The 13,424-nt window shown below is 35.3% G+C and overlaps 1 protein-coding gene across 1 annotated transcript in view; it reads right to left on the reverse strand.

The window, feature by feature from the left end:
* Positions 1 to 13,424, reverse strand: part of EFCAB11 (EF-hand calcium binding domain 11) — a 74,864-nt gene that overhangs the window by 56,555 nt on the left and 4,885 nt on the right. Inside the window, exons 3-4 of the mRNA XM_019472484.1 lie at positions 10,835 to 10,936; positions 9,364 to 9,454 (exon numbers count right to left, since the gene is read on the reverse strand). Of these exons, the coding sequence (XP_019328029.1) occupies positions 9,364 to 9,454; positions 10,835 to 10,907 (164 nt within the window). The 5' untranslated portion in view covers positions 10,908 to 10,936. The remainder of the gene's footprint in view (positions 1 to 9,363; positions 9,455 to 10,834; positions 10,937 to 13,424) is intronic.

Consider the following 13,424-nt stretch of genomic DNA (forward strand, 5'->3'; position numbering starts at 1 on the left):
GCTAAGGACTTTGGGCTTGTCTAGTTTGAAGAAAAGGAGGCTGAGGGGCGACCTCATTGCTCCCTACAGCTTCATGAGGAGGGGAAGTGGAGAGGGAGGTGCTGATCTCTTCTCCCTGGTATCCAGTGATAGGATGCGTGGGAGTCGTTCAAAGCTGTGTCAGGGGAGGTTTAGACTGGACATTAGGAAGCATTTCTTTACTGAGAGGGTGGTCAAACCCTGGAACAGGCTTCCTAGAGAGGTGGTCTATGCCCCAAGCCTGTCAGTGTTTAAGAGGCATTTGGACAATGCCCTTAACAACATTCTTTAACTTTTGGTCAGCCCTGAAGCGGTCAGGCAGTTGGACTAGATGATCATTGTAGGTCTCTTCCAACTTAAATAGTCTATTCTATTCTGTTGATTAAAGTAAAAAAAATCCAAACATATCTGGTTTTCAGTCTATCAGCATACATCACAGATTACACTTCAAATAAAAGATGCACTTCATTTTGCAAAAAATCTTTCATTCTTAACACTGCAGAAAAATCTACTTTTAATAAAAAGTATGCTCTGAAAGAGCTTAAGGAACATTTTCCCCTTCAGGGCAGAGGTTCAGCTTTGGATGAAAATGAACAAGAATTGTTGTCATCTAATGGCTGTTTAATAGTTTATTTGAAATGAGTTTGGTGGGGTCAGTCTTTTTCCCAGTTTCTATCGTTCAATGCAATTAAAAAATAATCAGCAACTGTGTAGGTAGCCCCTGTAAAGAGATCACCAAACCGAATAAATATAAGCTACTGCTAAAAGAACTGATTCACATTTGAGGCATGTTGGCAGGTGAGAAAAAAGATATCTGTGCTGCTATTATCCCAGATGTTATTCATAATAAAAAAAAAATTAATCTTTGATGTTGTGAATTTGGTCTATTTTATAGCTGCTGCATTCTAATATTTTTAATTATATGTTACAGTTTTATCCCATCTGAAAGAAACTGTCTTTAAAAGACAGCCCCGAGGATATGACCAGCTAAGCACTTACTGTGGCATTAACACATTTTAATAAGTTGTATTACCATGAATGTATTATGGTAACTGACCACGTGCATATCCCTACTCCATGGCAATGCAAAATAAAATGGATTCATGCGAACTAAGAATGGTTTATGTTAAAACAATTTACTCTGCACTTCAAGGACCAATGAAAGAAGGCCAGTGTGAACAGCAGGAGTGATAACTAAGAGGCATGAACAAGTGACTTATTTAAATTTGCTAACATAATTGCAAACACTTGTTTGGACATATCCTCAAAAATAGAAAAAGCACAAATTTTTAATTTAAATATGAACCTAATTTAAATGACTACCTCTTAAAAATATTTTAAGATTTATTTCATGTACTATTTTTTCCCAAATTAGAAAAAAGTACGTTGAACTATTTAGAAGGAATAAGCGTGTAAATGTGCAGCATGTTGTAGAACACTCTCATGCTAGGTTTTGCTCTCAAACCTGCAAAAATTCGTATGTGTGCTTATGTCTATCGTTTTAGCAGTTCCTTTCTCTTCAGATAAAGTGATACACAAAAAAGTTCAAAATTTTAAATTAATTTTCTGCAGGATTGGAAAAATAGATAGACCTGGGTCATATCTGCTAGAAATTTTACTTAAAATTTTTGTTAGGATGATTTGGTATCAAATTTATTTATAGTGAAAGCTCCATGCTTTCACTAGAAGTGAAATAGATGTATAACGGCTTACTGCTCAATAGGAACAGTATGCCCAGTTCCTGTAGGACTTAGCTAGTGATGTTTTTATTAGACAAGTGTTAGAACAAATGAATAATTTGAATTTACAGTAGGTCTGGCTGGGATGGAGTTAATTTTCTTCACAGTAGCACGAATGGTGCTGTGTTTTGGATCTGTGACCAGAACAGTGTTGGTAACACACTAGTGTTTTGGCTACTGCTGAGCGGTGCTTGCACAGCCTCCAGGCTTTCTTTTTCCCACTCTGTTCCCCTAGTGAGTAGGCTAGAGGTGGGCAAGAAGTTAGGAGGGGACACAGCTGGGACAGTTTACCCAAATTGACCAAAGGGATGTTCCATACCATATGAAATTTGTTGCTCATGCTGTAAAGAGACTTATGATATCACATATTGTTGCAATAAAAGAAAGGCTAAGCAAGTTGAGGCCATTCAGCCTGGAGAAGGCTCCAGGGAGACCTTACTGTGCCCTTGCAATATATAAAGGGGGCTTTTAAGAAAGACGGAGAGAGACTTTTCACCAAGGCCTGTAGTGACAGGGCAAGGGGCAAGTTTTAAAATGAAAGAGGGTAGATTTAGATTGGCTATAAGGAAGAATTTTTTTACGGTGAGGGTGGTGAGACGCTGGAACATGTTGCCCAGAGTTGTGGATGCCCCATCATTGGAAGTGTTCAAGGTCAGGTTGGACGGGGCTTTGAACAACCTGATCTAGTGAGGGATGTCCCTGCCCATGGCAGGGGGGTTGGAACTAGATGATCTTTAAGGTCCCTTCCAACCCAAACCATTCTATGATTCTATGACATCATGCTCAGCAATAAAAGCTTGGGGAAAGGATGAGGAAGGAGGGGATGTTTGTAGTTATGGTGTTTATCTTCCCAAGTAACCATTAGGTGTGCTGCTTTCCAGGAAGCGGCTAAACATCTGCCTGCCAATGAGAAGTAGTGAATAAATTCCGTATTCTGCTTTGCTTCACTCATTAAAGTGTCCTTAACCCACAAGTTTTCTTGCTCTTGCTTTTCTGATTCTCTCCCCCATCCCCCTGTGGGGGCAGTGAGTGGGTGACTGGGTGGGTGCTTAATTGCTGGCTGGGGTCAACCCACCACAAGTAACAAAGTATGTTGGTTAATTGGATTACAAAATTGGTAACAGAGTTATAGATAGGAAAAACAAACCAAAACTCATTATTAATATTACCCAAAAGATACATCGATCTTTAGGTGTTAACTCAGGATTCTCTACAAAATGTTTTCAACCACACATGTTTTCAACCACATGTGTTTTCTTGCAAAATACAACCCCACTTAGGCAGAACCTGGGACACATACAGCCTTAATTGTGTATCGGTTCCCTGTGTAATGAATCATCAAATAGGTACTGTACTACCTTGAAAAAGACCTTGTGTTAGGGTACAGCTTCTCAATATAAAAATCATACACTTTGACTCTTGTCAACACCCTGAACACCCTTAGTAGTTTTTTAGGTTAATTATGAGGATCTCCTTTTTTTCCCCAGTTCCTCTCCTTTCTTATCTCACAAGGGTGAAGCAGTAGATATTATAAGACAGCTGTTGGATTTTTGTCCACCTCACAAACGCCAGCTAAGGATAGGTAGGAGAATCTGCTGGATTATTTTTACTTTCTGTCTTCCTGGAGTGAGGTTACAGAAAAACATTCTTAACTCCAGTCCCTGATAGGAGATAATAAATAAAGATGCTGAGCCAGGTCCTTTATACTTTGATGTTCGGTCTGGTTTACCATCTTCTCTTACCAGTTTTAGGGCAATGGTATATTATTTGTGGGCATGGGACAAGCATTTAACCTATGATTTGAAAAAAAAAGTACATACACTGATATGCATAGGTAGACAAAAAATGGGTCTTTTCTATCAGAGATGGTTCTCAAGAGATAAGGAAAAAGACTTGTATAGGTGATGAAGTGAGATAATATGAAAGGCTGCAAGACAGTTGCTTAAGAAACAAGAACAACAAAGGAATAAACTACTGCAGGCATCACCAGAGCTGGAATGACATTGTACTGTGTACTATGTTTCCATGGCAACTAGCCATAGGAAGATGAATGTCTCATATTCACTGTGCTCTGCAGTACATGTCTATAAATCAAACTTGCATAAAAGAGCATAAGATTTCTTCCATGGGGTGGCTCTGAAAAACAGGTTATTTTCTCATTACTAGATAATTACATGAAAGAAATAGAAGACAATTAGGTCATTTTTCGTATGGAAAGTACCAATACATACAAAAGTACTAATATATCTCTAGTGTGTGATCCTATCAATCTAAAGGCACAGCAGCATAAAATGCAGATCATTAATGCCTTCTTTTCTTCCTTAAGACCTGATTTACGCTTGCTAGCTTTAAAAACTGTATGAGACTTTTCTGTCCACTTTTGGTTTGTAAGACATTTTTCATCATTTATAGGTTCGCTCACATTCACATGTGACTGGTTTTCAGCTTACCTCTGTCACTATTTCCATTATCATGGTCTAAGGATTTAGCATACAAATAAGCTATTTTTTCTAAACAAATGGTACAGCTAAGACAAATATTTTCGCAGCAGCAGTAATTAATAATACTGTATAACTCAAATATGACATTCATATTCACAACAAAAAAGGAAAACAGTACTTGAAATGTTTTTTTAAGAATTTGAATCCCACTTTAAAAGACAAGATGTTCACTTACAGACAGGCATTTATCACAAATTATTATTGCAAAGGACTTGTCACATTTCATATCCATGTAGCTACATGCAGAACAGCAGCATTATTATAAAGAAATTCTTGTGTGTGCTACCCATTACAAAGACCCCCATCATGAAAGAGCATTTCATCACACCATTTACCTTAGCAGGTACTTCTGCAACTCCTGTGTCAAGAATGTTGAAGTTTTATGGCACGATGGCATTTTAATCAGGTGCACACTAGGTGCACGATAAGCACTTGAGCATTTTGTTCAATATAACTGCAATATTAGCTCAGAAACAATAAATGTTCCGCTACTGTTCAGGCAAGATTATGGTCAGTTAATACAATCTAATATAAACTGAAAACTTACCCACACTTTGCAAACTTTAGCAACAGCTAAGTGCAGTATATTACTGACATTTGTAAGAAAACAATCCCTCAGGAGAAAGAACAGCTACCTTAAATATTATTTTATCAGTATGAGATGAAAACACTTTTATGTTTGGTCCTATTCCCATGGAATTAAATAAAACCAAAACAAACCACCACCCACTTACTATACCTAGAAACACTACTGAATGAGGTATCTTTTTTCTTTCATAAAATAGAGCATTTAACACCACCGCCACTCCATCTTGAAGCTCTATTGCCAATTCAAATTAAATTAATTCACGACATCTTTACACATTTATAAAAGAATATACAATGTTAAAGTAAAGCAGAGATGATAACTGTATGTTTCATAGCCCTGTATTCCAGTAAATACAGTACTGCCATTGCTAATAACAGGCCACAAACTCTGTACTGAGTTTGCAGGGTCTGAGGACTGAGGCTTGTCAGACTTTGTCTGAACTTGCTTGACCTGCCTGGAGATTTTACTTGCTTTATCTGTAACAGCAGTTCTTTTAAGGACCAGGTGGCTATGTCTAATTTGTTCTTCTTACCTTTATACAGTATAAACATAGCTTTATACAGACAGTAGTAACAAGAATTTCTTCTATGTAAAATGAAATATTTATGAGTTTAGGATAATGATGTAGAGAAATATTGACCTGGCATGATAGCAGAGGCCTTCAGATGTAAAGACACAGCGTACAGAGTAGAGGAGTACAGGCATGGGATGTTAAGATGCAGGGCACAGGCTAACACTGGAGGACCAAGACTATAAACAACTCAGCAATGGTCAGTTAAAGAAATGAAGACACAGGAGCTGGACAGAAGTGGTTTTATGGATGACAAAGAGAGTAAAGAACAAGTATCTAAAATATGTAATATGTGCCATAAATAGTACATTTGGATGCAATGTGGGCTCGCAGACCAGTGAAGAGAGGAAGGTGTAAACTGTGTTAGAAAACATGTAAAAACGACCCAAAGTGGATGCTAGAGTGAGAGAGAAGAAAACATCAATATGAATATCATATTCCTTCTGGTGAAGAAGTCAGGATAACAGCAACTCACCCTACCATGCCTGCCTTGAACCTGTCATCCTCAGGACTGAGAGGGACAGTGGAAGACTGCGAATAACAACAGAAAAAGCAGTAGATGTTAGGAGGGGTATAACATATTTAACTGCATTGCAACTTTTTGTAGCATAGTATTCTTTATTTTATTTTTCTTTCTTTTTTTGCAATTATCAAATATGTACTAATAATAATTCTTTGACTAGACTGCTAAGATTTCAGCACATAGTGAAAATAAATATTGACTTTATGTATCAGGTGTTTTTTCTTTGTAGTCATAAAAAGATTTTGAGCATAGCAGTTGTTTACAGGTAGGTTAGAAAAAAAATCCGTTATTGTTTAGCTTCTTACTATATTATATTAAATGTTTTAAGACTATTTTAATATTAATAAAATATATGAATGATAAATACAAGAATTCCATTTTCAAGCCTCAAGTTTGTTAAAATCAGTTCAACATGTCTGGATGCCTCATTATGAGCATTTTGCACACCTACAAATCAAGTCTACTTGATCTGAAAGCTAAATGACTTCTGTGGGGCCCTTCATTCTTAATGTAAATCTTTTACTGATATTCTTCCTTCCTTGTGTCTGCGTACCTTCAATACACTTGTTTTCATTTTTCTGTCTAAGAATATGTTGAGAATTACACTCTATAGCAGAAAATAATTCCCTGCTCTGTATGGTAAGTAGAGAAGCTAATGTCTTTAACTTTTTTTCCTACTTCCTTGCCTTCCCTTTCCTTTTAGCCTTTGTGACACTAACCACAGACTTAGCTTATTCTGTAACATTTTACTTCATTTAAAGTATAAGAAAATAATACATGCAACCTTCCAAATTAGAGGAACCCACCAGTACCTAACATGGTTTGGAGATAGCTTTTCCACCAAAGTGAAAATTTTATAAATAAACATAAAAACCCCTTTTCATATAACAATTTCACAAAGCTCTGAAATATACCAATTAATTTTTTTTTCCTTGTCTCAATAAGTCGCTTTGTTTTACTTGAGATTTGGAATGCTCCTTTGAGTTGAATCTCCCAGTCTTCCCCACTGATTGTACTATGGTTAACATCACAGTGATCGCAGTATACAAACTGCATTCCTTCCAGATGAAATTAAACTGAAAGATGTGCTCCTGGCATGCACCCAAAGCACTCCAACTTCTAGTGATCATTCAGTCTGTTGACCAGACTAGAATTAGTCCAAGTAACTCCCTCAATGAATGTCATACAGATACTGGGTCCCCAGCATAAACTTCTTGCCCTACAGACCTGATCCCTATGTCCTGTATTAATTGCTAATATAGACATAGTTTTAGAACTCACACTTGATCAGAGTCATCACACCTAAAGATGCTAAACTTCTTACCTGTATATGTATTGTAAATTATTTTACTTAACACGACATAAATATTTTAAAACTATGTTCACTCCCAAAACTTAATTTTGATCTCTGTACTAAAAAGAGGGAAGAACAAGAAACTTATCTACAAATATGAAATTATATATGCTCTGTATGTTTTAGCAATCCATTGTAATACGGATTTTGCGCCACAAATGCATTGAAGCTTCTGATAAATATCTATGTCCAAAATATTCCCTGTGGCTTTCTTTTCATACAGTTTTAATCCAATTGCACAGCTCAATTTAGGACAAAAGTCTTAGCTCTGTTTCCTTACATAAAGTTCAGCATACACACCAAGAGTTAAAAGAAATATCCAAAAAGGATGTGTAACTAAAAGAGGATTTAGGACTCTGATTTCAAATTACAATTCTGAAGAGTTCCATGCAGATTTGGCCTGTTCAATCCTAAAGAAATCTGTATTACTCAATACTATTGTGCAATTTCTTTCAAGAGTAGCCAAAGAAACATGCAAACAACTTCCTGAAAAAGAAATTTTTCTATGTTTCTCTTCAGGTTCCAGGCCTCATTCATAGATATGCAATCACAAGTTTCATTTGCTGGACTGTGATATTTACAGACTAATATGCTAGCATTAGAGCTACTGTTGATTGTGACATGTCTTCTTTACTTAGATACACAGTATACTGTAACATTTGGTTGAATTTTCCTTCATTTATTAAATTCATCATGATTATAATTTAAATTTGAAATTGGGAAGCTTCATTGACAGAAAGATGGGCCAAAAGTTTTCAGAACTATTGTACAGTATGAAGTTAAGTCTGAATTTATTTCACAATTTTTCAAATGAGAAAGATAATGAAAAAATGTATGTAAAAATGCAAAATAAAACAATATGAACAGCAACTACATATGCTTTTCTGACCTAAAAAGCATTAATATTCAAGAAAACCATTTTAATCACTGGACAGAAAAATTGAACATCAGGCCCTTCATAGATGTCCTTAAAAAAATATTTTAAAAGGATAACACCTCAAGCTATTCTACCTACATTTGCCTATTCATTTCTTGACAATATACCAAAAAGTGATAGTAAAATCACTTGGACATCAAGAAAAACATACCACCTAACTTTTCAAACCTTCTTAAAATAATTACTCTCCCCCAAATATATTACATCTTTAGTGCAAAAACACAAGAGTATCATCTAAGACATTAGTCACTCTACACTTTGATGTATGGCTATTGCATGCCAGTTGCTTGAAAGATGTACAGACCAATTCCTGTTCTGCTATAATGCTTTGTATCATGACTCCAGACATCCGCAAAAAAAAAAACCCAGACAACTGCAAAAAAAAAAACCAACCTAAAATCCAACACCACCTTTTAAAGATAGTGCTCAGCAAGCTATCTGATGCCATGTCTTCAAAAGTGAAGGACTTCTCTCAATGACAGTTACTTCCAAACATATCATTCACATGACAAAAAGAAAGTTTTACACTTTGCAATGCAATGTTTTCCAAAAAAATTTTAAAATAATGTTTACTGATGACTGCAGAGGTAAGATCAGTTTTTTATGATCTGCAAATTACTCTCAAAATTTTGTCCTTTCACTTCTGAGCCAATCTCACCTTGCAAAAAATCTCACCGCTACTGCCTCACAATATGCACTACAGTTTAACTGAATTTTTCAAGAGACAGCTGTTGAATGCAGATTTCCTGATTACAGGAGGAAAATGTAAAAGCAAATAGTTTTAGGCTTCTTAGAAACAGTACAGGCAACAAATTACTTTCTGTATCTGGTAATATTTATTATTTTAATTAATTATTTTTATTACTTCTATTTATACAATTTATATTAACTAATATATTATTTACACATATTATTTATATGAGGCGCTTAGGGACATGGTTTAGTGGGCATGGTGGTGTTGGGTTGACGGTTGGACTCGATGATCTTAGAGGTCTTTTCCAACCTCAATGATTCTATGATTCTATGATTCTATGATTCAGTTGCATGAGAGAATCTAATGATTTCAATTAAATGAAATATATACAACAAAAAGCCTGCTATCCAGGAATAAGGATCTCTTGTTAATCTTACCTGAAGACTTCAACTATGATTCTTTCAGATAATTTAGGAGAAACAGAATTGAAGGCTTTCTTGAAGTCTTCAGAAGTCAAAAATCCTCTATCTTTTAAATCAAGATTAGGCAAGAGAAAAATAATATAAATTAAGGCTTTTTTTAAACTACTTAATACAATTATGTTTGCATGTGAGCCAATCAATTCACATTTCTGAAATGATTATACACTCTTTAAGTTTCTGTATTCACAAAATATTTTACGATGGCTACATTATATAGACGAACAGTCTAAGGAAGATTTTATGCTGACAATTCCTTTTTGCCACTGTGAACCCTGTTCAAAAGCACTGTGCCTACAACATCTACATCTCTATTATTTATGTTTTAATTTTAAAAGTAGACATTTTGAATTGAAAATTTCAGATTTGCAAAACTTTGAAAATATAGACTCTAAAATATGCAAAATTACATTTCAAGTCTATCATTTTCATTGACATCTTAGTTACTCTGAGCATTGTGTTTCAAAAATTTTCTTTCATAAAAAATTTCTCCTTCAATTTAATCCTGCTGCAGACTTAAGATCCTGAATACATTGTATCAGAGTAATATCAACTGATCAATCACTTAGGTTATGAATTCACTTCCAGATCCAACTGGAAATTAAAGCATCTCAAACAGGGTTATCACAGATTGCGTGCAGCAGATAGCAAGACAAACAAAAGCACAGTGCTTGAAACAGTTAAGTCCTTTGAAATAACTCACTAAAAATAACACTTCAAAAGCTACTCTTAGTTCATGGCAAAAAGCTGAGTGGATGCTTATCTGATCATCCCAACATCCGATCTGCCATATGTTTCACTTTCCCTCTTTTCAAGGACCATAGTCCTATCTTAGGTCAGGAAGAAAAAGGCAAAGGAACATCCGAATGTCCATCAGCTCAGAGGCTGCCGATGAAGTTTTCCTTTTTTCAGTTTGGTCATGGGAGACCCTCTGCTGTCTAGCAGGATCGAAAAAGAATCACCACATCTACTTCCCAAGAATGAGAAAAAATCCTTGTTGCTTTGGTTTCCCTTCCTTGGTCTATCCTGAGAAGTAAAAAAGATCTATAACCATCACCAGGGACAGAAATCTGTAAAATACATGGCATAAATGAGTGGAGATATATGAGCATGAGTAACAGAGAAATAATGGGAGGTAGTAACAGCAAGTAGGTAGAGTGAATGGATAGAGATTTCTTTTAACAGCTGGAGGAGCTCAGAGTACAACAGACAATCCAGAGCTACCATCTAGAATGCCGTAGCCTACTGACCCTGACTTCATTTATAGTAATATAATCATGATTTTTGTTACTCTGGTACTGTTTTACTTAACTATGCAGCATCCAGGACATCCCATCTTAACTTCTTTTTATTTCCTTCAGGTGTTCTGTTTTGCTTAATTGTTTTAGAATTAAATTAATACTCCAAATATTTAGGAGAAAAAACTTACCTTGCACATCAAAAGCTGTAAATATTTGCCTTGTTTCATTACTGTATAACTGTGCAGCCTTCTTTGCACTCATGAGATTTAAAAACTTTTCAAATGATAGACCTAGAAAAATGTAATAGACCTAAAAATGTAAAATATAAATAAGTCTCCCTCCAAAAAAGTCAGTTTTATTTTTCTCCTTAAAAATATGTATGACTGTGGTCTAAAAATTATGAATAATTCTAATTATATAAATAAACACAAAGATAAAACTGAAATACTAGTCTTCAGAGTTAGATCGTGATCATGCAAACATTTCAATATCATTTAAATTTTCTCACATATTTTTTATATTTGAGTATAATGCTTCTGTTTACTTCTACTTTTTTCTTCTTTTTACCTGCCATCTGATGTTTCTTTGCACTGGAAAGAAACATGGACTTTCCTAAGTCAATAGCACTTGCACGCCATGGATAAAGATCCATGTTGCATAAACAATCTATCTGGCATCATTCCCGTCAGTGAGAGTATTCTGAAATAATCTATAACCTCAGAAATAGATTTCTATGAAATTCATAACAAAATTGAATGCAAAACTGGATTGGTTATTCCTCCTGTATACTAGATGAAAGACTACTTGTACATTTATCTTATCCTTTTAATGAACTGAAAACGAAAGAAATTGAAATGCAAACCTAGTTTGTCAGTACTTAATTGACCATTTCTTCTAAAATCAAAGTAAAACATAAAAATTAAGAAACAAAAATCTGCTCCTCAAAACTTCAGGCCTCTCCATGAAACATGCAAAAATCTTGATATAAAAATTCTGCAGATACTTTTTTTTTTTTCAAAAAAATCCCATTTCAGCTCAATATTTAAACAGACAAATATTCCTTTCTCACAACTTTCTAATATATGCTTTATGCTCATTTTAAACAATTTCATTTTCTTCAGAAGACAACATGACTGTATCCTGCAGGAATTTTTCTTTATCAAATAACACAACAAAAGCTCTGCACTTCTCTTTCTTTTGATTCATTCATATCCTATTCTTTCTGCAGTGGTTCAAAAGCACAACTCCTTCAGCTCCACCTGCTGTCTCAATTCAAATCTTAAACTCCAAGCTTACGGATTTCCGGTGTTTCTTTCCTTATTTCTTCTTGAAAAATCATACATTAAGAACTGGTACAGTCTCAGTTTCCAGGATTACAAAGACTTGCTGCTTTCAACTGCTAGGTTCGGTACATGCACAATTTCTTTAATAACAGAGGTTGCCTAAACATACTGAACTTGCCTGCATGAACAGCTTTCCATTCAGTTGGATAACTATGGAAGTGAAAACATAAAAAGCAATATAAGCTTTGCATCCATTTATTTTTTCTCTTTCAGAGTAACATACGAGCCCAGAAAATTATAGTATACAATTTTCCTTTTATAGAATGACTCCTAGAATAGAGTGCCGCCTATTCATTGATCTTGAGACTTGGCAATTTATGTGCTACTTAGAACAGGCTGTAAAGCTATCTCAACACACAAAAAGGTCATCTTAAAAAAATATTCAAGCCAATTAGGTATTAACAAGTCCATAATCTATCTTTATATATTAGTTCACTAGTTTTGGTTCAGGCATTCATATGTGGTTGTTCTCTTGAAAAAAATCTGAGTAAAATCTTTATTCTGTATTTGTTGCCTAGACTAAAGACCTACAAATAAGGGTGTGGTTTAATGAATATGGGTTTTGGCATCAATGCTAGAACAAACAGAACCAGCCTCCGCAATGCCCTTGAAATGTATTGATACAAATACTTGTGGGGCCATGTGGCAAAAGGGATGCGGGAACTTACTGATAAAAGCAACTACATTTTTTTGCCACTTCATTTTTTATATGAATCATTTCTCCAATAAGACTTGCCCCATGACCCCACAAACAGATGTATGGGCATAATTGGTAAGGTCAAGGAAAAGAAAAAAGCAAGCAGAACTATATAAATGGGAGGGTTGTTACAGAAAGAGATACTTACTGAACTGTGATGTAAGACTCCAGTATTTGCCCAAGTAAACAGTGGAACAGTATCAAAAAAATGATAGAACATTTTTCATGACTTATCAACTTGAACACTAAAAATTACTAATTATTTTTCTCTATCACTAACCTATATAATGTTGCTATTAAGAAATGCCACTTTGAGAAGCAAGAATAAGTTCAAGCTAAATGTAACATACAAGCACTAAAAATATTACAAAACTAAATGAAATCATATGATCCTCTTTAATAGCCATGGTGAGCTCATTTATAGACTCATAGAATAGAATCACAGAATCATTTATGTTGAAAAAGACCCTCAGGATCATCAAGTCCAACAATTAACCTAGCACTGCCAAGTCCACCACTAAACCATGTCCCTAAGCACTACATCTACATGTCTTTTAAATACTTCCAGGGATGGGGACTCCACTACTTCCCTGGGCAGCCTGGTCCAATGTTTCACCACTCTTTCAGTAAAGAAATTTTTCCTCACATCCAATCTAAACCTCCCCTGGCGCAACTTGAGGCCATTTCCTCTCATCCTATCGCTTGTTACTTGGGAGAAGAGACCGACACCCACCTCGC

Source organism: Aptenodytes forsteri, unplaced genomic scaffold, assembly GCF_000699145.1.
Source record: "Aptenodytes forsteri isolate BGI_AS27 unplaced genomic scaffold, ASM69914v1 Scaffold193, whole genome shotgun sequence".
Taxonomy (NCBI): Eukaryota; Metazoa; Chordata; class Aves; order Sphenisciformes; family Spheniscidae; genus Aptenodytes; species Aptenodytes forsteri.